This window comes from Porites lutea, chromosome 4, assembly GCF_958299795.1.
Source record: "Porites lutea chromosome 4, jaPorLute2.1, whole genome shotgun sequence".
Classification (NCBI taxonomy): Eukaryota; Metazoa; Cnidaria; class Anthozoa; order Scleractinia; family Poritidae; genus Porites; species Porites lutea.
Window position 1 is genome coordinate 49,477,673 of NC_133204.1, and position 22,999 is coordinate 49,500,671.

Consider the following 22,999-nt stretch of genomic DNA (forward strand, 5'->3'; position numbering starts at 1 on the left):
TTAATTTTAATTTCTCAATGTTTCGTAAAGTGAAACAGTTCTTCCAACGAATCATGATACTGTCTCCCTCCGATCATCAGAGTTTGCGGTAAAGCCAAACGGTTAGTGTCACGTTCATGAATATGTAGTGCTTTACAAATATTGATGGCGAGGGTAAGCAAACACGTCACTATTAAAACGAATTAGCGTTTTTTCAAACTTTTCTGCGTTTATTCCAATTTGCTCAAAACGGCAAATGTAGGTGCATTTCACTGGATTTGAATCCTTGGGGACCGCATTCAAGTTTGAACTGGGAAAGAAAAACTCATTATCGTGTGTTTATTTTCACTACATTTTCGCAAAGAAATGTACCAAAAAGCGAGCAACAGATGCAAAATTTGTCGTTTAACTTAAAGCCTTTTGTTTTTTGACTTTGTTCTCCTTGCTGTCGCCGTCGTCTTTGCTTAAGCCACCCAGTATTATCGATGTGTGTAAACTGTTGGGAATCTGAATGTGTTTTTAGTATGAAGACTCTATAAACGCTTACGAAATGATCCAAATCACTCTCAATAAAATAAGTCCGGAATCCTGAATCCGTAAAATTTATGAATCCTCTAGTGTAACCGTAGCGTCCACGCGAACAATCCAGTGGTATCTCAGACTTTTATTTGCAAATGTGTGATTCTTTTGCCGTTATTTGCCACATTTCTTTTAACCGACGAAGCACCTTACGTTGACCTTGATGTAATCGTGCCTTGCTTCGTCTAGTGCGAGAGGCCGAAGCGAAAACAACGCCTTTACGCTTTAAGCCATCCAGCCTTGCCATTTGCACTTATGTACTGAGCTTTGGCTCCCTGTTGTACTAATACACCATGAACAAAAAATTTCGGTTTATTTTTAATATTGAATTACGTTAACCTATTTCACATTTTTTTTTCTCTATTAGCCCTTATTTCGAGTGATTATTGTATTGGTTATTGTATCTTGATTCTAGCATCAATCGTCTTGAACTTCTCTTTTTCTTGCTGAGCACTGTTTAAAGCATTTGTTGAGAGGGCCTTCGTTACTGGGACACCATCCTGCTATTCCACTTTGATATGTATCTAAAAATAGTCTTTCAGGATAAGACGGCGCTCACTTTTAAACTTAGCTTACGGAGTCCTTACGAACTTATTGTAGCGAAATATTAAGTTTCCGTCGGCAAATAGCAACCTGTACTATATATTATATCAAAAGCTTAAAAAAATTAACGAAAATAGTATTTTAATTATAAGAAAATGTTTGCAACTTCTTATCGATAAAACTAGCTGACTTTAATTCAGGTTTCCGCACTTTTTGTTCTTTCCGAACTTGTACTGTATCAATGACAAAACTAAGAACGAATAGTCATGTCAAGTGCTATTAATAAGTGATGTCTCATTTCAAATTATATTTCACTTTGGAAGTAGCATTTCCCTGACTATTAAGCAAGCATTCCGGAATTCCCAGAAAGATTCCTCTTCTAAATAAAAGTTCCGTCCATTTACACTGGTTGCAAGAAATTTGATGGACCCCAACCCTGATGATTGTTTGCGCTTAAAAGCCACCAACCATTGCTGCACCGCTTAAGTACCTCCACTATGTCTCCCTCGTTAATGGTAATTTCGTTTTTGTCTTGAGAGATGTACGTGTATATGGCTTGATACCTCGTGATCTGAGAATCAAATTCTTGCTCCTTTTCAGACATAGACTCAACAGGAGTTGCTTTAATTTTATCAATTCTCGGCTGGGGGCTGCGTCTGGGGCTTTTACTTCTTGGTGATGGAATGGGACTTCTTCTTCCTGAGCTCAATGCACTTTCATTCACAGAAGACCCGAATGTATTCGCATCCTGTGCTAATATTGTTACAAGATTTGAGCTGGAGTAAACCTGTTTTGGAGCAGTGCTTACTACACAGCTATCAGAACTACCCGGTAATGCACACTGCACAACGCTTTCCGTTTCAGGTATAGAAACATCTGAAACTAGAGAGGACAGACTGCTGCTTGAAGAGGTATGATATCCGCTTGAAAAAGATATCGTATCTCCCTGATTTTGTTTCTTTTCTTTCGGCTTTGTCTCAATGGGCTGAGGAGGACTGATATTTTTATTTGGCCTCTTTTTGATCGATCGCTGAACCTGCCGGAAAACGAAAAATAGTAAATGCAATTTTCGATGATAATCCATTACTAAGGAAATACGAATTAAAAAAAAAAGAAATTACCATTTTATGAATGTTTTAAGTGTAATGGAACTCATTTAAGGGTTTAGCTCTTATAAAAGTCCAACGATTATTGAAACTCATCGTTTATTAAGCTATTCATGAAATATAGAAACGTTGTAAAGAAATAAGTAAGATAGAAGCGATAAAAAGCAACGCTAGCTATTTTTTTGTCAGGCTTTTTAAGAGGTTGACGAAAAATTGACAGAGGAAGAACTTACCATACTTCGCCTTGTGGGAGGTGATCTTTGGCCTGTCACAATGTCTCTTTCTTCAGAAACTACTATGAAAAAATGGTTGCGTTAATCAATTAATGTTATATGATTACAGGTTAGCTCAGTTGGTTAAATACCATAAAGGAAGATAGGGATCAATTCCTACGGCAACAGCCATACCAAACCTCATAGTCTTAACCCTGGTCACAAACGCTGGTGATCTGTCTTTATGGAACGTGGGAATGGGGTAGGGGAGGGTACCCCGCATGGTACTAGCGTGTCTCATTCCTGGCCCTCCCCATAGGTTAGGTTGGAGCCCAGTAAAAAAGTATAAACATTCTAGAAAGATGGATAGCAGTTATGGGGAAGGGCGTTCATGACATGACAACACCTGCTGCGAGGGAGACCACTGAAGTAGCCATGAAAAAGAATGAGCGACACGCCTGCCCAGCAGTTCAGTAACGCTATTTTGGGTAATGATTTTTCTGTCGTAGCAAAGTATCGTGAAAACAAAGGAAACCTCGAAATATTATTTGGCCTGTGGATGAAGTAGAAAAACACCAAATAGGTAAATTTAAACTATAAAGCATTTATTATGGTTCAGTATATATATATGGAGTAGAAACAAATGAGGTGTTACTGCTCAGGTCTCTTGTTAAAATGAAAAACGTAGATCCATGCAAATTCCCTTTCCTAGCTCCTACACGGAAGGAATAAGGAAATGTTCAAAACTGTAAATATAAAATTAATCGATGCAACAAATCACCTACCCCGTTGAGAAGACACAATGTCCCCCAGTCCACAAATTTTTCCACTAGATGAAGGCGAAGAGTCATCAGACTCAACCACTCGTAACAGAAACATTGCAGGCACCCAACCTTCTTTGCCCTGGTATCTAAGAAGTGTAAAAGTAGATAGGTTTTAATATTACTTATGCCTATCATCGTTTGGCAAACTCGTTACTGCTACCTCTTAATCACTCAATTTTTAAACGATTGACCCAAAAGTACAACAGTCAGTCATTTTCTAACTTAAATACCATGTAAATGTGACCACCCCTTAAATAGCGATCACCTGGGGTGAGTCGGAGAGTTTTTTGTGGGAGGTCTGGGGCCCACATATATTTGAGCAAAGTGTTAAGGGTGGATCACTGAGCGATCTGTTGTAATAAGGTGGAATCCGGCGCTTGAAAATTTTGGGAGATTTCAGTGTCATGTGTGTATTCAGGCATTGTGTGTAAACCATTTCAGTTATTATTGCAACTACTAAAAACGTTCCATCACTGTCTTACCTGGCTAGCCACCATCCATCTAGGTTCTTTTCTACAACTTTGAGGGTAACACCAATGTCAAAAGAAAGTTCGTCTTCAGCTCTTGCTTCATAGCTTTGCATCGACTGATATGCTTCCTCTGCGCATTAAAATTGAAAAAAAAACGTCATTATTGACGTGGTTATATTACTGATAATATGCCGCATAAGGTTACCTTTAAAGTATTATGAACGAAACTTTCCAAAATTATCGGTATAGTTTAGGCCAAACTTTCAATCATGTTTACCACTCTATATAGCAAAAAAGACCATTCATGATAAGAAATATGATATGATATCTGTTGTGCTTTTTACTTTAATTTGCTCTTCATGTTTAAGTGTTTTTTCGTGTTGCTCAATCATACTTAAGGTTACATAAGCTTGTGTAACATCTACCTTGACCAGGTGCAAAGGTTATGTGATCAGTGAGGCAGTGATCTCTACCCTATCATCAGCAGGCTCCAGATGTGACGCAGGAGCCCAGCCTAACTCGCCTTCACGGTCAACCAACCACCAACCTTTAAAAGAATAGTACATGTATTAAATTGTTATTATTATTATTAAAGATCCATATTGATATTTATCTCCAGCTGGCACTAATTTTGCTCTATAGATCTCGCTCTGTATGCATCGATGAAACAATCCAACTATGTATTGCCCTGGTCCTCCATTTCTCGATGGTGAAAACCCCGCTTTCACAGTAATAAAGGAAAGCTTTCATAAAAATTCATCTCTGTTAAGGCAGAAAAAAAACAGTCACATGGTAGAAGTTTTAAGCTTGTATGTCCGGTCCGAATAAGACGTAATGGTAGGTTTACTAAAGCTCAACTTGAGGTTAAAAGCGACCGCTCCGGATAATTGTAAAGGATTAAGACGTAAAATCTAGTTTTACTTATGAATAAAACTGATTCAGAATGCTGTAACAGTTAGATTAAGTGTTTCTTAAGTTAGATTTAAGAAGTAAACAATGTTGGCTGAAAAACTGCTTCAATCTGCTTTAATATTCCTTACCAAAGTCGCTCTTTTCGATAACATCAACAGTGTCACCAGCTGTCAGTGAAATATCGTTCTTGTTCTTCTTTTTGTAGTCAGCAATGACTATGTACTGCTCAAACACCACAGGTCCTGATATCTGAACACTGCTGTTATTATCACCCGCAATAAAAAAAAGGGTTAAGAAAGAAATTCCCACTTGAAAATTATTTCTTGCATACACAGAAAGCACTGTTCATCCTATCATCGCCTGTTCTTAGTTTGTGTAGTTCCTTATCCTAGCAAGTATGTTGGGGACTTTGTCTGACGATGAGAGTACGTGGACTCGAAAGGGCTGAGGCAATTTCAATCTCTAATCAACTATTTGTTTCTCCTTTAAGGTGACTCGACCCAGTTATTTTGGGGGGATACCATCCTACTTTGAAGCTCTCTGGTAACCCCACCTTTACGTTTATCGTAAGTCTAACACATAGAATGGATAACATATAGATCAATCTACAATATAACATAAAATTTTTGGCGATCGGAGTAAATGTCACGTGGTTATAATGCCACGCCCCTTTGAGGTCTGAGTCGAAAATCTGCTGTTGCAGGCATTTTTTCGTGAAAATCTCTCGGCTACATATAGTGCGCATTAGTGCCTTGCGCTGAACAGAGTTTCACCAAAATCGCAAAGACCCAATTCGAGAAATTCAGCGGTTTCCAAATTTAGGTCATAATTTATGCGAAAATGATACGCAAACTTAACACGGATTATATCTAATAAACTATGAAATTCATTTCTTTATTTTGAGAATCCTTATAACAGATGGGTCCTTGCAAGTCAGCAAAACGCCTTAGGGCCTTGTAAATGCGCGCGATTTCCAGCAAAGCAAACACATAGAAATTATAGTTTTCGCTATTTGTTGACGTTTGTCAGCGTTTAAGAGTCTTTCTCACGAAAAAAGCATTTTCTTAAAAATTCGTAGTTTTTTTTCCTTCAAATTTTTTCAGGGCCACAATTGATTAACTAACTACCCGGACTCTGAATTTCATGGTCATTGAAAAACTGTGACATTATCTTCTATAAGCCCAAACTTGAGTAAACATTGAAGATTTTTAGCGTTTTGACTGAGTTTGTGCTTTGGGAGTTGTCTATTGTTTCTAGTCTGTCATTATACAGCATTCTTGTTCAGCACGCGTGCAATGACCGCGCTTGGCTGACTTCCGAATGCTCACCGAGGTATAATAATTTTGGTACAGTGAGACAGGTTATCGCGTGATACATACAGGTTTAACTCACAATTTTTTATCAATTCTCGTGCTTCTTGTGCCTTTGCAAAAAAATCAAGAAGTGCTACACACTAAATCTACTTACTATAAAAAAATATCGTTTTTTCATAGGTTAATGCAAGCCAATAATTAAACCAACTCGTGACGGGAATATCTCGGTGAGCATTCGGAAGTCAGCCAAGCGTGGTCATTACACGCGTGCTGAACAAGAATGCTGTATAATGACAGACTAGAAACAATAGACAACTCCCAAAGCACAAACTCAGCCAAAACGCTAAAAATCTTCAATGTTTACTCAAGTTTGGGCTTATAGAAGATAATGTCACAGTTTTTCAATGACCATGAAATTCAGAGTCCGGGTAGTTAGTTAATCAATTGTGGCCCTGAAAAAATTTGAAGGAAAAAAAACTACGAATTTTTAAGAAAATGCTTTTTTCGTGAGAACGACTCTTAAACGCTGACAAACGTCAACAAATAGCGAAAACTATAATTTCTATGTGTTTGCTTTGCTGGAAATCGCGCGCATTTACAAGGCCCTAAAGCGTTTTTGCTGACTTGCAAGGACCCATCTGTTATAACGATGCCCAAAATAAAGGGATAAGTCTCATAGTTTTTTAGATATAATCCGTGTAAAGTTTGCTTATCATTTTCGCATAAATTATGACCTAAATTTGGAAACCGCTGAATTTCTCGAATTGGGTCTTTGCGATTTTGGTGAAACTCTGTTCAGCGCAAGGCACTAATGCGTGCTATGTGTAGCCGAGAGATTTTCACGAAAAAATACCTGCAACAGCAGATTTTCGACTCAGACCTCAAAGGGGCGTGGCATTATAACCACGTGACATTTACTCCGATCGCCAAAAATTTTATGTTATATTGTAGATTGATCTATATGTTATCCATTCTATGTGTTAGACTTACGATAAAAGTAAAGGTGGAGATACCAGAGAGCTTCAAAGTAGGATGGTACCCCCCCAAAAAAACTGGGTCGAGTCACCTTAATTTTGAAAGAAAAAGCGAAAATCTCAAGTCATAGTTTGCATTTGTCACTTACTTTCATTGGTCTTGTTGTTAGCTTTGCTAGATCTGAAAATGAAGAAAGTACAAAACAAAATATGAAACGAATACTTTGTGCTTTTTGGCAGTAAAATTTATATTACAGTCTTACTGTTTTATTTCCATTTCTGACAATTTAAGAAATGGACTGAAATAAAACAGCAAGACCGCTGTAATATATATTTTACTAAATTAAATCTAATGTCTAACACAAATGCAGACAGAAAAAGATAACCTTCATATTAATAAAATAAGTTGAAGTAGCAGAATTCGAATTCTTTACCTAAGCTCTTGGTTAGTATCTCAAATTGTATGATTTTTAACTACTTCTGGTTTTGAGACATTACCACCATAATGATCGTGAATACGTTCGAAGATAATGCCGACGATGAACAACGATGATGATTATGATGATGGTGGTGGTGGTGGTGGTGGTGGTGGTGGCGGTGACGGTGAACATTATGATGATGTTAATCAGAATTGACATATCTGGGGTCAAAGAGAATGCTACGTGCGTTCATCAGAATAATCACGTTACTTACGTTCCATGAGGGCGCAAATCACTGAGTCGAGCCCGACAAAAGAGGAGGACAGCTTGGCAGTTTGAAATATCATCAGGAGCGTTGATAAGGTCCTTATAAATAATAAAGGGAGGGGAAAATTAGTATGAAATTAAAACCTAATAACTGGGAAAATACACAAGATAAATAATAACAATTTAATAAGCCATTAGAATTAAGGAAATTGCGTTTATAGCGAAGGGATAATGAGCAGATTTCCACAATTTTACTGACCAATTTTCCTTCATCTTGTTTCTATACTCACGTAAAAAAACTTGTTCAAAGACTGTCTTCGTTTGCATGTTCCATCCTTGAAGCAAAACTCGCAGTTTTCAGAAAATTTTCTTCCTGAAAAAGAACAAGTCAAACCAGAATTGTATTGGGTTGAATCAGTTTTGTAGACTTGATGACCGCGGACATTCTAACTAGTTATGACCAAAACAAAAATTATAGCTAAGGTTGATGAAATGAAATTTTAAAGCCAACTTAAAAATATTGACAAACTGAAGTCCTTTCGTCGGATTTCCTCTCCCAACAACGCAGTATCGATATCATAGTTTCTTTAGCAACCAAACACTTCATTGTGACCACAAAATTAATTTGGGGAGCATTTAGGTCATTTTAATATCTCACCTTTTAACACGGGAATTTCTTTGCCAGTGCCCTTCGGAAATTCTTTTTTGAGGTTTTCCTATAGGTAAAACAATCAATATTTTCATAACGATCATATTTGGAAATTCTTTCTCACTATTCCCTTTATCAACTGGTATAAAGATAGCTTAATTACCCGCCTTTGCGTTTATATAATAAAAAAAAGTGGGTTTGAGAGGAATTTTCAGTAGATGACTTTGTCTTTATTTACTGATCGATTAGTAAAAACAACTTCAATTGGCTCCCAGTTTGGGTGTCGCATTAGAAAAGGATTTAAATGCAGTTGAAAATTTTTTTCAAACACAAATCCTGATAAAAGCGATGAATTTTCCTAACCAATACTAGGAACAAATCAAACGAAATAAAGACTTAACCAGGTTCGGACGTCAATAACGACTGGCGCAGTTGACCGGACTGCATCAAACCGGCGGGTTAAGCGAAGATCATTAGATTTGAATTATACTTATTAGCTTCGATTAATATTTCCCTATTCAAATTTGTATCCAAAGTTCATATATGATAGCTTTTATTTATAATTATATAATTAATCAATCAAACGTCTGAAAAGGAAGACTGAGTGATATCACTCGGCCTTGGCTAAGAAAAATTCTAACGGAGTGCTGAAAATGATTGCTCGACGCTAGCTCCCAATGAAAAAGAAATGCCGGCGACAGTATCGACCCTTCGTTACCAAATGTACTATGAATCATGGATACACGTCAACGATGGAATCGTCAACGAGAAAATTTGATACTTGGCCAACACTGAAGTGGAAACTTCTCCTCCTAAGGTCTGTATCAAGAGTCAAACTCAGTTCACTCTACCAAATATAATGCTTATGGCAAAGTCTATTGTTCTGCCTCATTTGCAATTAGATTTGGTTCGATCAACGAAAAATTCGACTTCTAAAATTGGTCAAAGTGAGATGAAGAACTTTATTTAAATCTAAGGCCTGCCCATTAACATCGAGCTTTTCATTGATAAGACGAACCAAATTGATCCGATATAAAGTTCATGAAAAGTTCGACTTCTGTCTTGAGTTAAGTTTGTCTCGAGGAGTTTGGATCAACCTTCAGACGAAATCAAAATTTAGTTAGTTTCATGAAATTTTTCCACGTTTGGCCTTCGCCTAAGACCGTTATGTTTCAAACCTGTAGAAAAAAGAAATCACTGCACTTTCTGTAGATGATGTTAATACTTCCGTCTGACCACAGCACTTTGAGAATATAAACCTAGACGGGAGCAAATTAGCAAAATTTTGCATTTAGGACATTTCTTAAGCATTTAAACAAAACACTGATGCGTTCTTCAGCAATATCTGCTAAATAAGAAGAAGTAACATCTAACATAAAAAAGGCATCTACTACATACAGCGAATTAATAAATGCACGCTTTTTAGTGGTTTGTCAACCTTAATAATGTCTGCGTACACCGATGAGCCGTTATCTGGACTTAGGCCACAACAGATAGTCGATTAAAGTAGCTCAGAGACAATAAATTGAACTAATTCGGGTCTATCGGTTAGTAAGTGGTAATCGTACTGATTGCAGGACTAACAACAGTCCGGCTCTCCCCTTTCAATCTGATCATAGATCAATTTATCGACGGTAATTGGCAAACACTTCAGTGCATAAAGTGTGAGGAAAATTAATGACATTTTCTAAGGTTTTCTAATGCTGAATTCCGTTTTTATTGAAAACAAGATTAAGGCATTCTGGAATTCGCCGTTCACTAAGTGATTTACTAACTAACCGGTTTGCAATACTTACATAATTTTTATCTGGGGTCTTGCGTTTCTGAATTCCTTCCACTGAAACAAGCTTTACCCGTCGGTCCATCTCAGTTGATTCCGTTTCTTGTGACTCGTTTTCACTGGTTTGACTCAAGGACTAAGTAACAGAAAAAAATATACTCAGCTGCATTTATAACCTCAGTCTTCGTGCCTTCTCTTGAGGAAGCTTGAAAAAACAATGCGTTTAAGGCTATGACGTTACTTAATGGTTCCACCGGTAGCATACTGGTCACGTTCTTGTACTTCCGCATTTCAATCTATTTGGAAAAATTCTATATATATTCTCTACAGATATGATATTATATTCTTGCTTTTCTACATGCCTTCTGATAGGTACTCTAACATTTTCACACAAACATTAATGAGATCCCAAACTTGCCGATTGCTTCGTAAACTGTAGATTATGCCTCCATGAAATCTCACCTTTAACCCAAGGAAGCTATAAGTTAAACATGTCAACAGGAACACTTCAGGTTCTGTCTGCGCTCTTTTCTTTGTAGTTATTAAATTTTGTATGTAATCATTATAATTATACACGCTTCTCTAAGTTGTTGTAAATTCAAACTTTTACAGTCTTTACACGCGAATTTTTGCGACACATGGGAACACTTGAAAATTCAAAAGTTTAGGGAGATTTTTTTCAAAAAAAAAAGCGGTTTCTTTTCATTTTCCCTTATTGTTACTCTTAGCACCAAAATGCAAATATCTTTTTCCTTATTACGTCTTTTGGATCGATTACGCTTGTGGTATTTACTAAGTTGGTGTCTACACTGCTGCCAAAAACCATATCGAATTGGGCTTTTGTTAAAACAGAAAAAAGGCGATTTCGGAGCGAATCTACGCCACGCCGATCTTGAAAGTAGATGGCGCCTGTCAGATAGTTATCTGTACCAGTAGCAAAATGAACATGTGCTCATACCAGGCCGGAGAATTTTCCGTGTGTAACATGATAAGCTATCCGGAATACTGTAGACATTCATTTATAACAGTCATATATGACGTAACAGAGGAAAGAGGCCATATTTGAGAAATAGATTACTATTGTTAAGGGTACCAATATTACAATGACCCCCGTTTCTATTGGACATCCACGGGAACCCTGCTAATTATCCGCTAAATCAGGCCCATAGGAGGGGGGTTCGAGGGGTTCGAACGAACCCCCTTTGCAGGCCAGTGATGGAGGACTAAAAACACAAGCTGTTAATTTTCAGCTTTTAGCAAATAGTGGAGGAATCGACAACAAACTTTGAGTGTTTTAGCTCAGTTTAAATTACCTTGCAAGAAAACGCTAACAGTATTGGGAAAGTCTTATTCTTTGGCACAAATAAAAATTGTTTGCAGTTTGAGTACAAATGAAATTCTTACAAGCCTTACGTGAAGTGTAGAGTTGGTGTTGACAAAATGGCTTCTAAACGAAACGGATCAGCAAGTATTTTGCGTTATTTATCTTTAAAAATAAGACTCGTAAGCTTAACCTAGGGAGTCTTCTCTACAAGTCTGTATACTAGTATTGGAACTGGGGGGTTGGTTTTCTCTGTGAGCGGACCAAATACGCCAGTGCATTAACGCACGTATTTAGTTGCATTCTCTTTGCCTTATGCTCCCACTTCTGTTAAGTTCTACACTCGTTGTCTTTCGTGTTTTCCCATGCTCTCGATACTCCTTACACTCAATTGCTACAGCGATCGACAGAAAAACAGAACTCAGACGATTAAAAATGGTGAATGCAAGGAGATTATCCAAAACTAATAATTCAAAAAAGGGAAACCTTTTTAGACCTTTCCAGGAACAGAATTAACACTTATGGTATTTTTTGTGTAGTAGAACATAATTGACCAATGAGATGAAGTATACCTTCTGTTTTTCTTGCAAGTGGAATCCCATCTCACTGTCTCTCACGATTTTCTTTTCCGAAATGCCATCCAATGTTTCTTTGCTTTGAGACAGATCCAGTGTTTCGGGAGATTTTGACCTGAATACCTGAACTGGTTCAAGAAATGTTCTTGGTGCTCATCCCTCTTCCATTTCCTTTTTCACATACCACCACCCACTGGAACGTTTCTCGAAGACTTCGACTTCTTCTCCGGATTGAAGAGATACCTCTCCGCTTTCCTCCGCAACATATGACGAGATAGCCAAATACTTTGTTTCTCTGAGGCTATTTTCACTTTGAGCTGATTTCATTTGGATACAAGGCTCCTCTATTCCAGATATGGTTTCTTCTGTATCTCCAGTAGTATCTTCACCTCTGGAGTGATTCTCCTTCGTCTCGCTAGGAGGCTGAATGCGCGGCGCATCAGCACTTTGTGAATGTTCCGCTTGGGTCATGTTTGATATAAAGTTTAAGTTCTCCTTGAACATCTCGGCAATGGCAACACCAACGCTAAACTGTCTCTTTGTCAAGACTGGTGCACGAGTAGTGTTTGCCCTGATACCTGGCTCAGAAATTGTTCTCCCAAACAGACCGGGTCGTGGAGGACTCTTGCTTTTGGACTTAAGGTCGTCTGAAAATATTGGACTCCTTGGTAAGGTTCGGAGAGGATCTCGTCCTAAAAATGGATGGTTTAAGAATAGTTTAGAGGACAATGGCTTTTTATTGAAAGAGGAAATACCATAAACGGTCATAAACGACAATTCAATTCAATATCTAAGAATTGGATGCGGATTGAATGAATAATGAATGAACTGACGGACCGACAGACTGACAGATGGATGGATGGATGGATGGATAGAAGGTGGAAATTGGATATTAATCATAAAATTTACGTACCACTTAAAACTTCGACCACTTTAATGACTTTTTTTTAACTCTTCCTCGTTTTTTGACCTAAAAACAAAATGTAGCATTAGATTTTAATGTTCCAGTCACTCTTTAGTTAAAAAGGTAACTTTGTTCGGCCAAACCTTTCACATGTGGCTGTTGTTTCCAAAAAGGCACCAAAAAATTTGTTGACGCTTTCTGAATTTCGGACCACAACTGGAAGGATGAGCAAATCCTACGAATACAAAAAGAGTTGTTGTTAGAGTCATGATGTAGGAAAGGTTTTGTCTGAAACATTGTAGGACGGTCTATAATAATCCGATTCGGCCCGGCTTCTGTCCACCTTTATAAACCTCACATAACTAAGTTAAATTTTCAGTTTATATGTCTAACTGGGTGATAATCCCACTATTGAAAACTTTAACAAAAGAAACTGCATGGGAGTAGTCCTGACTCTCCTGGTAAAATGAGCAAAAATAACTGAAACAGTTTTCCAGGCGTGTTATACGCATAAAGGATACTGCCAAATCACATTTCATGTTTATTGTTTTCTGAAATTAGCAATACCGGTTTAGTGGTAATCTAGGATCGATGTAGGTTACGGGAAGCTCAGCTCATTAGCTGGAGCCGGCAGTTAGCTGAGCTTCCGACGTTTGAAAGAATCCGTTTCATAGAGAGTACAGAAAATGGAACCCAGACCTGCACGTCGCATTCTGTTTTAGCTTTTGAGTCGCTTGTCGATATGACTTCTGTGTGGTGCCGATGTTCTTTGCTCCACACCCCACAGAAAAAAATTTCTCTTTGATCCTAACCAACCTATGTTTTTACCTTTATAAACTTTTCCAGTCTCTGAATCTTTTTCAAATCGTCCTCTTTGAAAAGACTTTGGGAGAAGGAATTTTTCAACCCTGCCAAGAAAAGGAAAGTCTTATTAACTAAATGATGTAAAAACGATGTGAACACATACAGGGCCTTACCTAACGTGCATTTTATTTACTATTCTATATTCCTAACTTTTTAACAAAAATAGTTTTTAATTAATTTCTATAGCACTTTATTGACAATAACAATGGTGACAAAAATACATAGGAAAAAAAGAAATTAAAAAAACAACAAAAACACTATAAGGTACAGTAACTGCAATTTACGAGTTGTAACATGTTCAATGTTCGATAAGTTAAAGAGAAAGATTTGTGTCTTATTTAATACAATAAGATGTTCGTTTTTGGAAATTGGAAAAAAATAAAATGAAAGAGAAACGAAAGTTGCAGTTAAGACGTTTAAACTGTGTAAAAAATATTTGAAAATGGTTGAATCTGCATTTACTTTAGGTGAGGCTTGAACTCTTCAAAAACTTAGGACTGCTTTGTTATAAACAAAAATTGAACAAACTACTGCGCTGGATTTCGCCTCGGCATTGAACGTCTGTGGTTGATAAAACGAAGGGAAAATAGTGATAAAACTTAGGTCATGAACCCTGTATTCGAAAAAAGTCTTCAATTTCATCTAAAATAACTATTTCATGATGCTTAAACAATCTTTTGATACCTTTAGAGTATTTGGATGCAAGATTTTAAATCTACAGTCAATCGAGCGGCAATGATTAATAAGCATACCAATACCACGCGAAGAATACCTGGTAAGCTTTTGACAAGAGATTTTGCAGTCCTCTTTGAATAACCACCCTTTTGCTTGAGTAAGTCATAAACCGTGCCCTGAAATTAAAGGAAATTTTAAAAGGGCTTAAGCTTACAATTTACACAGCAAGAATAACTTTCTGAGGATCAGTATATGAATGGTGGATGGAAGTTTTGTACGGAAATCAGGTCAAGTTGTATCTAATTAAAATTGTGAGAAACCCGCAGTGTAATGATAGTAACTATTCGCATTCTATTATTATTTATTATTATAATTGTTATTATTTTTTATTTGTTATTGTTATTATTATTATTAACATTAATATTATTCAGTATTATTCATACTAACTGTAGCTGTAGTTTGTTATAGAACATACAGTTTTTTGTACTGGTTATAGTTCAGAAATAACATAATTTACTCATATCCACCAGCAGCTAAAACGATCGAAATGAAATAAGTGAACCGACGTCTTAATAGACGGGAATAACAGCGTGCACTAAAAACACTTTAAAATAAGTGTGGATACAATGGAGCACTCGGCGGAGCGGAAGCATGAAAGCGTACTTAAAGTGGATTACAAATCAAATCGAACAGCAACACTCCAAAAACATAACTTAAAATTTTATTTCCCCAGCCAATTGAGGCCGGTAGATTTCTATTCGTCAGTGTTTGCTAAAACGCAGACTGTGGTATCAGTTTAGAATTAAATATTTTTCCAGCTAAGCTAGTTTGATTGGGAATGGAAGCAATAACTACATAACTAACTGACACATTTCAATCCAACAGCTTCTCGCCTTTTTTAGTCAGGAGCGTTTATTAATAAATGATTTCTTGCTCCCTCCATCTCTCGGCATTCTTTATGAGTGACTACTACACGGGAAACAAACTGGTCAGGAAATAAGTCTGTCGTCACAGGAAGCGGTAAGCAATGGACATCATTAAAATGAGATAGGGCTCCCTGGTGTACTGAAAACTGAAGGGGGGTTTGCGTATAATTATCTTCTTGAATCTCAGTATTAATCGGATTCTGGTGCATATCCTTACATTAGCAATCATGATGATATTATGTAATACAATACCAAACGTTGTTACGCGTGCCATCATGTTACGTAACATCAGACGGTACCCTCACGCTTGAAGTGCCCTTGTATTGAATCGTTAATTGGCCTGAACAACGCAGTTTTACCCAGCTTCTCGAGAGCTAGACGACGGTTAAGTGGTCCCAGCGTAAGAGTTTTGGTTGTTGAGCTTTTGAGTAACTCACCGAAATGACATAGCGCTTGAAGCAATCTCCTGTTCAAAATTTGCGAATTTAATTCTTCTTTTCTGCAGAGATTCTCTGACAGCTATCGACTGTATTAACAGTACATAGGACTGTGAGAATTGAAGAATTGAAGTTTTGCTGTTTGGCATGTTTAAATGGTTCTCAATTTTAATTTACGAAAATCTAGTAAACTGTATGCATTTGAAATTAGTATACATGTAGTTTTCAGTAACTACAATTCTTAAATTTGCTTACAGACTTAACGCCTGCCTTCCCTTTCAATGTCTGGACCTAAACCCAAGGTGATCAGTAAAGTACAATACTCTCCAGTACAAAGAATGCAAACCGGCGAACTGTTACTTTTTACAAAAACAGGCTATATATCAATTATCATCTTCAATAAATTCAGTTTTATTACTGAGTATCGCTATACAACCTGAACATGATTTCGGAGTTGAACCTTGAAACATTGAGATAATTCGTATTTCACATGGATCAACCGAAACGTACCTGCAACTCAATGAAATCTTCATATGTTTTCCGAAGGGCCATTTTGCTCCCATCAGAGTACAGAACTGTGATTTTATATGCCTGATAGGGGAAAAAATGTAAAAATTAAGATATGAAGTCCGAGTCCAGACAGAAACTAGTAACGCTTACCGGAGTACTGTCAGTACTCATATAGTTTGAACCAAGAAAGCTTACTTTTTCACTGTTTATAACAAATGTATTTCCTGTCATTCGTTTTCCACAGAACACATACACTGTAAAAGCTAATTACTTTAGCGCTTGGTCTTCCAATGTTGTCGCTTATTTTTTGTTACTGACATTTAAAGAAAGAAACTTCCTAATTGCTAACGTGAGATCAGCTGTGCCATTAATTCTACTGATCTCTTCCTCAGATCTTGCCAACACTGATCAAGTCAGACCTGGGTTTCGCGAAAACACGGTATTTAAACACGCAAAAGCAAAGAAATGGCAAACCTCAGGGACGGTTCCGTTATTCTTCGATGGAAAAGTTCTGGTAACAGATGCTTCAAACACTGTCTTCCCCTCTGCGGACATGTTGCAAGTGACAACGACAACTCTGTTCAGTGGACTGTACTTAGCTATAAGATCAGTGTATTTATGTGTAGGCCTCCTTATACAAGTCTTTGACTCAGCTGGCTGGACGTAAACAAAGAAAGCTGTTTGGAATAAGGATACGCAAGTTTTGTCACAAGTCTTCCTTCGAAATAGCGGGGACTTCGAATTAACCGAGTTCGAAATAGCGGGGTTCGACTGTAGTTATAACCAAAGGTTACGGAGTCTGGGCGACAGCGATCGAGGGTCTAAAAGCTTTTGCTCCAGGGCTGTACGTTGCGTAAGTTTCACGTGAGAGATGGTCAAAACACGCGTGATCAGATTAAGAGTGATAGAACGTCCAAACGTGCGTGATCAAAGTTTGTTTTGTGCACTCCATACATTCTTAGCGGAAGTTCAAACGAATGCTGGCTACATACATGCGACGCATGCGTAATAACAATCTGGAGATTAGGATTGCGGGCTCCTCTTGTCGCCCGTAATAATCTGGTATACGGTTAATCAAGCAAGACCTTAGCCTCTTCATGTATTAAGTTAAGCATACATAGAGTGACAGGAAGAAATCATTGGAACATTATTGAGCGGCTATTGCAGCGGTTTGGCAAAGTGCACCCTGTAAGGAGAATATATATATATTTTTTTATATTGTCTCTTTTAGTCCACCATGAAAGGTTTATGCAATGAATAAAATGCGCAAAAAATGAATTAAGCGACTAAAATTAAAAACTGTTATTTTTTCTTCCTGCTAATGTTATCTATGTTCTCTGACAAATGTCAAGTGAATGTGAAATCTTTATGAATTGCCCTGTAGCTGCCCCCAAACTCTTCCGCATCACGTTTTTCTAGGTTCAAGGCTAATTGGGTTATTCTGATAAACCTTGCCTTAATCAGGGGCGTAGCCAGGATTTTTTCAGTGGTACGGACAACTCAGCAAATGCCCCAGCCCCCAACCACACCCTCCCCCCCCGCTTCCCTCATCACCCCCTCGATAATGTCCCCAAAGGTAAGGTTACTGTAAGCCTAAGCGTTGATGACGTCTCCAAGTAATTTGAAAAATTCTTTGTCGCCTTTTTAAAAAAGTTCCCGGTTTGGTCAAGTCTCTGAAGATTTTGAATCCGAAATCGAAAGTGAAAAAGTCGTTTCTAATTACCTTAATTTTAATTTCTCAATGTTTCGTAAAGTGAAACAGTTCTTCCAACGAATCATGATACCGTCTTCCTCTGATCATCAGAGTTAAGTTTGCGGTTTTAAGTGTCACGTTCGTGAATATAGGGTGCTTTACAAATATTGATGGCGAGGGTAGCAAACACGTCACTATTAAAACGAATTCGCGTTTTTTCAAACTTTTCTGCGTTTATTTCAATTTACTCAAAAGGGCAAATGTAGGTGAATTTCACTGGAGTTGAATCCTTGGGGACCGCACCCAAGTTTGAACTGGGAAAGAAAAACTCATTATCGTCTGTTTATTTTCACGTACTCCATTGGTCGTGCACGGTAAAGAAATGTACCAAAAAGCGTGATACAGATGCAAAACTTGTCTTTTAACTTAAAGCCTTTTGCTTTTTGACTTTGTTCTCGTTGCTGTCGCCGTCGTCGTTGCTTAAGCCACGCAGTATTATCGATGTGTGTAAACTGTTGGGAATCCGAATGCGTTTTTAGTATGAAGGCTCTATGAAAGCTTACGAAATGATCCGAATCACCCTCAATAAAAATTTATGAATCCTCTAGTGTAATCGTAGCGTCCACGCGAACAATATAAATCCAATCGTGCCTTACTTCGTCTAGTGCGAGAGGCAGAAGCGAAAACAACGCGTTTACGCTTTAAACCATCCTGCCTTGCCATTTGCACTCATATACTGAGCTTTGGCTGCCTGTAGTACTAATACACCATGAATAAAAAAATTTCGGCTCATTTTTAATAGTGAATTACGTTAACCTATTTCACAATTTTTTTTCTCTGTTAGCCCTTATTTAGAGTGATTATTGTATTGGTTATTTTATCTTGATTCTAGCATCAATCGTCTCGAACTTCTCTTTTTCTTGCTGAGCATTGTTTAAAGCCCTTGCTGATAGGGCCTTCGTTACTGGGACACCATCCTGCTATTCCACTTTGCTATATATGTATCTAAAAATAGTTTTTCAGGATAAGACGGCGCTCACTTTTAAACCCAGCTTACGGAGTCCTTACGAACTTATTGTAGCGAAATATTCAGTTTCTGTCGGCAAATAGCAACCTGTACTATATATTATATCAAAAGCTTAAAAAAGTTAACAGTTATAGTATTTTAATTATTTGAAAATGTTCAGAACTTCTTCGCGATAAAACTAGTTGACTTTAATCCAGGTTTCAGCACTTTTTGTTCTTTCCGAACTTGTACTGTGTCAATGACAAAACTAAAAACGAATAGTCATGTTAAGTGCTATTAATAAGTGATGTCTCATTTTAAATTATATTTCACTTTGGAAGTAGCATTTCCCTGACTAAGCAAGCATTCCGGCATTCCCAGAAAGATTCCTCTTCTAAATAAAAGTTCCGTCCATTTACACTGGTTGCAAGAAATTTGATGGACCCCAACCCTGGTTATCGTTTGCGCTTAAAAGCCACCAGCCATTGCTGCTCCGCTTAAGTACCTCCACTATGTCTCCCTCGTTAATGGTAATTTCGTTTTTGTCTTGAGAGATGTACGTGTATATGGCTTGATACCTCGTGATCTGGGAATCATTTTCTTGCTCCTTTTCAGAGATGGACTCAACAGGAGTTACTTTAATTTCATCAATTCTCGGCTGGGGGCTGTGTCTGGGGCTTTTACTTCTTGGTGATGGAATGGGACTTCTTCTTCCTGAGCTCAATGCACTTTCATTCACAGAAGACCCGGATGTATTCGCATCCTGTGCTAATGTTGTTACAAGATTTGAGCTGGAGTAAACCTGTTTTGGAGCAGTGCTTACTACACAGCAATCAGAACTACCCGGTAATGCACACTGCACAACGCTTTCCGTTTCAGGTATAGAAACATCTGAAACTAGAGAGGACAGACTGCTGCTTGAAGAGGTATGATATCCGCTTGAAAAAGATATCGTATCTTCCTGATTTTGTTCCTTTTCTTTCGGCTTTGTTTCAATGGGCTGAGGAGGACTGATATTTTTATTTGGCCTCTTTTTGATCGATCGCTGAACCTGCCGGAAAACGAAAAAATAGTAAATGCTATTTTCGATGATAATCCATTACTAAGGAAATACGAATTTAACAAAAAAGAAATTACTATTTTATGAATGTTTCTAAGTGTAATGGAACTCATTTAAGGGTTTAGCTCTTATAAAAGTCCAACGATTATTGAAACTCATCGTTTATTAAGCTATTTATTAAATATAGAAACGTTGTAAAGAAAGAAGTTAGATAGAAGCGACAAAAAGCAACGCTACCTATCTTTTTGTCAGGCTTTATAAGAGGTTGACGCAAAATTGACAGCGGAAGAACTTACCATACTTCGCCTTGTGGGAGGTGATCTTCGGCCTGTCACAATGTCACTTTCTTCAGAAACTACTATGAAAAAATGGTTGCGTTAATCAATTAATGCTATATGATTACTGGTTAGCTCAGTTGGTTACAGACGTTAAATACCAGAAAGGAAGGTAGGGATCAATTCTTACGGCAACAGCCACACCAAACCTCATAGTCTTAACCCTGGTCACAACCGCTGGTGATCTGTCTTTATGGAAAATGGGAATGGGGTAGGGGAGGGTACCCCGCATGGTACCTGCGTGTCTCATTCCTGGCCCTCCCCATAGGTCAGGTCGGAGCCCAGTAAAAAATTATAAACATTCTAGAAAGATGGATTGGAGTTATAGGGAAGGGCGTTCGTGACGTGACAAAACAGGCTGCGAGGGAGACCACTGAAGTAGCCATGAAAAAGAATGCGCAGCAGTTCAGTAACGCTATTTTGGATAATGATTTTTCTTTCGTAGAAAAGAACAAAGGAAACCTCGAAATATTATTTGGCCTGTGGATGAAGTAGAAAAACACCAAATAGGTAAAGCATTTATTATGGTTCAGTACTACTGAGGTGTAACTGCTCAGGTCTCTTGTTAAAATGAAAAACGTAGATCCATGAAAATTCCCTTTCCTAGCTCCTACACGGAAGGAATAAGGAAATGTTCAAAACTGTAAATATAAAATTAATCGATGCAACAAATCACCTACCCCGTTGAGAGGACACAGTATCCCCCAGTCCACAAATTTTTCCACTAGATGAAGGCGAAGAGTCATCAGACTCAACTACTCGTAACAGAAACATTGCAGGCACCCAGCCTTCTTTGCCCTGGTATCTAAGAAGTGTAAAAGTAGATAGGTTTTAATATTACTTATGCCTATTATCGTTTGGCAAACTCGTTACTGCTACCTCTTAATCACTCAATTTTTAAACGATTGACCCGAAAGTAACAACAGTCAGTCATTTTCTAACTTAAATACCATGTAAATGTGACCACCCCTTAAATAGCGGTCGCCTGGGGTGAGTCGGAGAGTATTTTGTGGGAGGTCTGGGGCCCACATAAATTTGAGCGAAGTGTTAAGGGTGGATCACTGAGCGATCTGTTGTAATAAGGTGGAATCCGGCGCTTGAAATTTTGGGAGATTTCAGTGTCATGTGTGTAGTCAGGCATTGTGTGTAAACCATTTCAGTTATTATTGCAACTGCTAAAAACGTTCCATCACTGTCTTACCTGGCTAGCCACCATCCATCTAGGTTCTTTTCTACAACTTTGAGGGTAACACCAATGTCAAAAGAAAGTTCGTCTTCAGCTCTTGCTTCATAGCTTTGCATCGACTGATATGCTTCCTCTGCGCATTAAAATTGAAAAAAAAAACATCATTATTGATGTGGTTATATTACTGATAATATGCCGCATAAGGTTACCTTTAAAGTATTATGAACGAAACTTTCCAAAATTATCGGTGTAGTTTAGGCCAAACTTTCAATCATGTTAATCACTCTTTATAGCAAAAAAAGGCCATTTATGATAAGAAATATGATATAATATCTGTCGTGTTTTTACTTTAATTTACTCTTCATGTTTAAGTGTTTTTTCGCGTTGCTCAATCATACTTAAGGTTACATAAGCTTGTGTAACATCTACCTTGACCAGGTGCAAAGGTTCTGGAGGCAGTGATCTCTACCCCATCATCAGTAGGCTCCAGATGTGACGCAGGAGCCCAGCCTAACTCGCCTTCACGGTCAACCAACCACCAACCTTTAAAAGAATAGTACATGTATTAAATTGTTATTATTATTATTAAAGATCCATATTGATATTTATCTCCAGCTGGCACTAATTTTGCTCTATAGATCTCGCTCTGTATGCATCGATGGAAATAATCCAACTATGTATTGCCCTGGTCCTCCATTTCTCGATGATGAAAACCCCGCTTTCACAGTAATAAAGGAAAGCTTTCATAAAAAATCAGCTCTGTTAAGGCAGAAAAATAACAGTCCTATGGTAGAAGCTTTAAGCTTGTATGTCCGGTCCGAATAAGACGTAATGGTACGTTTACTAAAGCTCAACTTGAGGTTAAAAGCGACCGCTCCGGATAATTGTAAAGGATTAAGACGTAAAATCTAGCTTTACTTATGAATAAAACTGATTCAGAATGCTTTAACAGTTAGATTAAGTGTTTCTTAAGTTAGATTTAAGAAGTAAACAATGTTGGCTGAAACACTGCTTCAATCTGCTTTAATATTCCTTACCAAAGTCGCTCTTTTCGATAACATCAACAGTGTCACCAGCTGTAAGTGAAATATCGTTCTTGTTCTTCTTTTTGTAGTCAGCAATGGCTATGTACTGCTCAAACACCACAGGTCCTGATATCTGAACACTGCTGTTATTATTACCTGCAATAAAAAAAAGAGTTAAGAAAGAAATTCCCTCTTACATATTACACAGAAAGCACTGTTAATCCCATCATCGTCTGTTTTTAGTTCGTGTAGTTCCTTATCCTAGCTAGTATGTTGGGGACTTTGTCTGACGATGAGAGTACGTGGACTCGAAAGGGCTGAGGCAATTTCAACCTCTAATCAGCCATTTGTTTCTCCTTTAATTCTGAAAGAAAAAGCGAAAAGCTCAAGTCATAGTTTGCATTTGTCACTTACTTTCATTGGTCTTTTTGTTAGCTTTGCTAGATCTGAAAATG

At 37.7% G+C, this 22,999-nt stretch overlaps 3 protein-coding genes across 3 annotated transcripts in view; all 3 read right to left on the reverse strand.

Moving 5' to 3' along the window:
- Nucleotides 1-874: 874 nt before the first annotated feature.
- LOC140933947 (neutrophil cytosolic factor 1-like) lies at nt 875-10,200 on the reverse strand. Its single transcript, XM_073383628.1, is given in 13 exon segments — nt 875-2,137; nt 2,441-2,499; nt 3,205-3,329; nt 3,726-3,843; nt 4,139-4,166; nt 4,169-4,260; nt 4,754-4,895; nt 7,060-7,093; nt 7,606-7,697; nt 7,889-7,971; nt 8,257-8,314; nt 9,426-9,506; nt 10,044-10,200. Coding segments are annotated over 13 exon segments (1,617 nt in total). The 5' UTR covers nt 10,113-10,200; the 3' UTR covers nt 875-1,501.
- A 1,441-nt stretch (nt 10,201-11,641) lies between these two features.
- LOC140933948 (uncharacterized) lies at nt 11,642-12,846 on the reverse strand. Its single transcript, XM_073383629.1, has 2 exons — nt 12,837-12,846; nt 11,642-12,615 (listed from the first exon to the last, which is right to left on the reverse strand). Exon 2 carries the CDS (start codon nt 12,425-12,427, stop codon nt 12,077-12,079), a length of 351 nt encoding a protein of 116 aa, XP_073239730.1. The 5' UTR covers nt 12,428-12,615; nt 12,837-12,846; the 3' UTR covers nt 11,642-12,076.
- Nucleotides 12,847-19,238: 6,392 nt separating this feature from the next.
- Nucleotides 19,239-22,999, reverse strand: part of LOC140933949 (uncharacterized) — a 15,420-nt gene continuing 11,659 nt past the window's right edge. Inside the window, exons 13-19 of the mRNA XM_073383631.1 lie at nt 22,959-22,990; nt 22,557-22,700; nt 21,949-22,062; nt 21,535-21,652; nt 21,014-21,138; nt 20,295-20,356; nt 19,239-19,989 (exon numbers count right to left, since the gene is read on the reverse strand). Of these exons, the coding sequence (XP_073239732.1) occupies nt 19,354-19,989; nt 20,295-20,356; nt 21,014-21,138; nt 21,535-21,652; nt 21,949-22,062; nt 22,557-22,700; nt 22,959-22,990 (1,231 nt within the window). The 3' untranslated portion in view covers nt 19,239-19,353. The remainder of the gene's footprint in view (nt 19,990-20,294; nt 20,357-21,013; nt 21,139-21,534; nt 21,653-21,948; nt 22,063-22,556; nt 22,701-22,958; nt 22,991-22,999) is intronic.

Excerpts from the sequence above, each read along its gene's own strand:
- LOC140933948 (XM_073383629.1), bottom strand. The coding sequence starts at position 12,427 with ATGTTCAAGGAGAACTTAAACTTTATATCAAACATGACCCAAGCGGAA.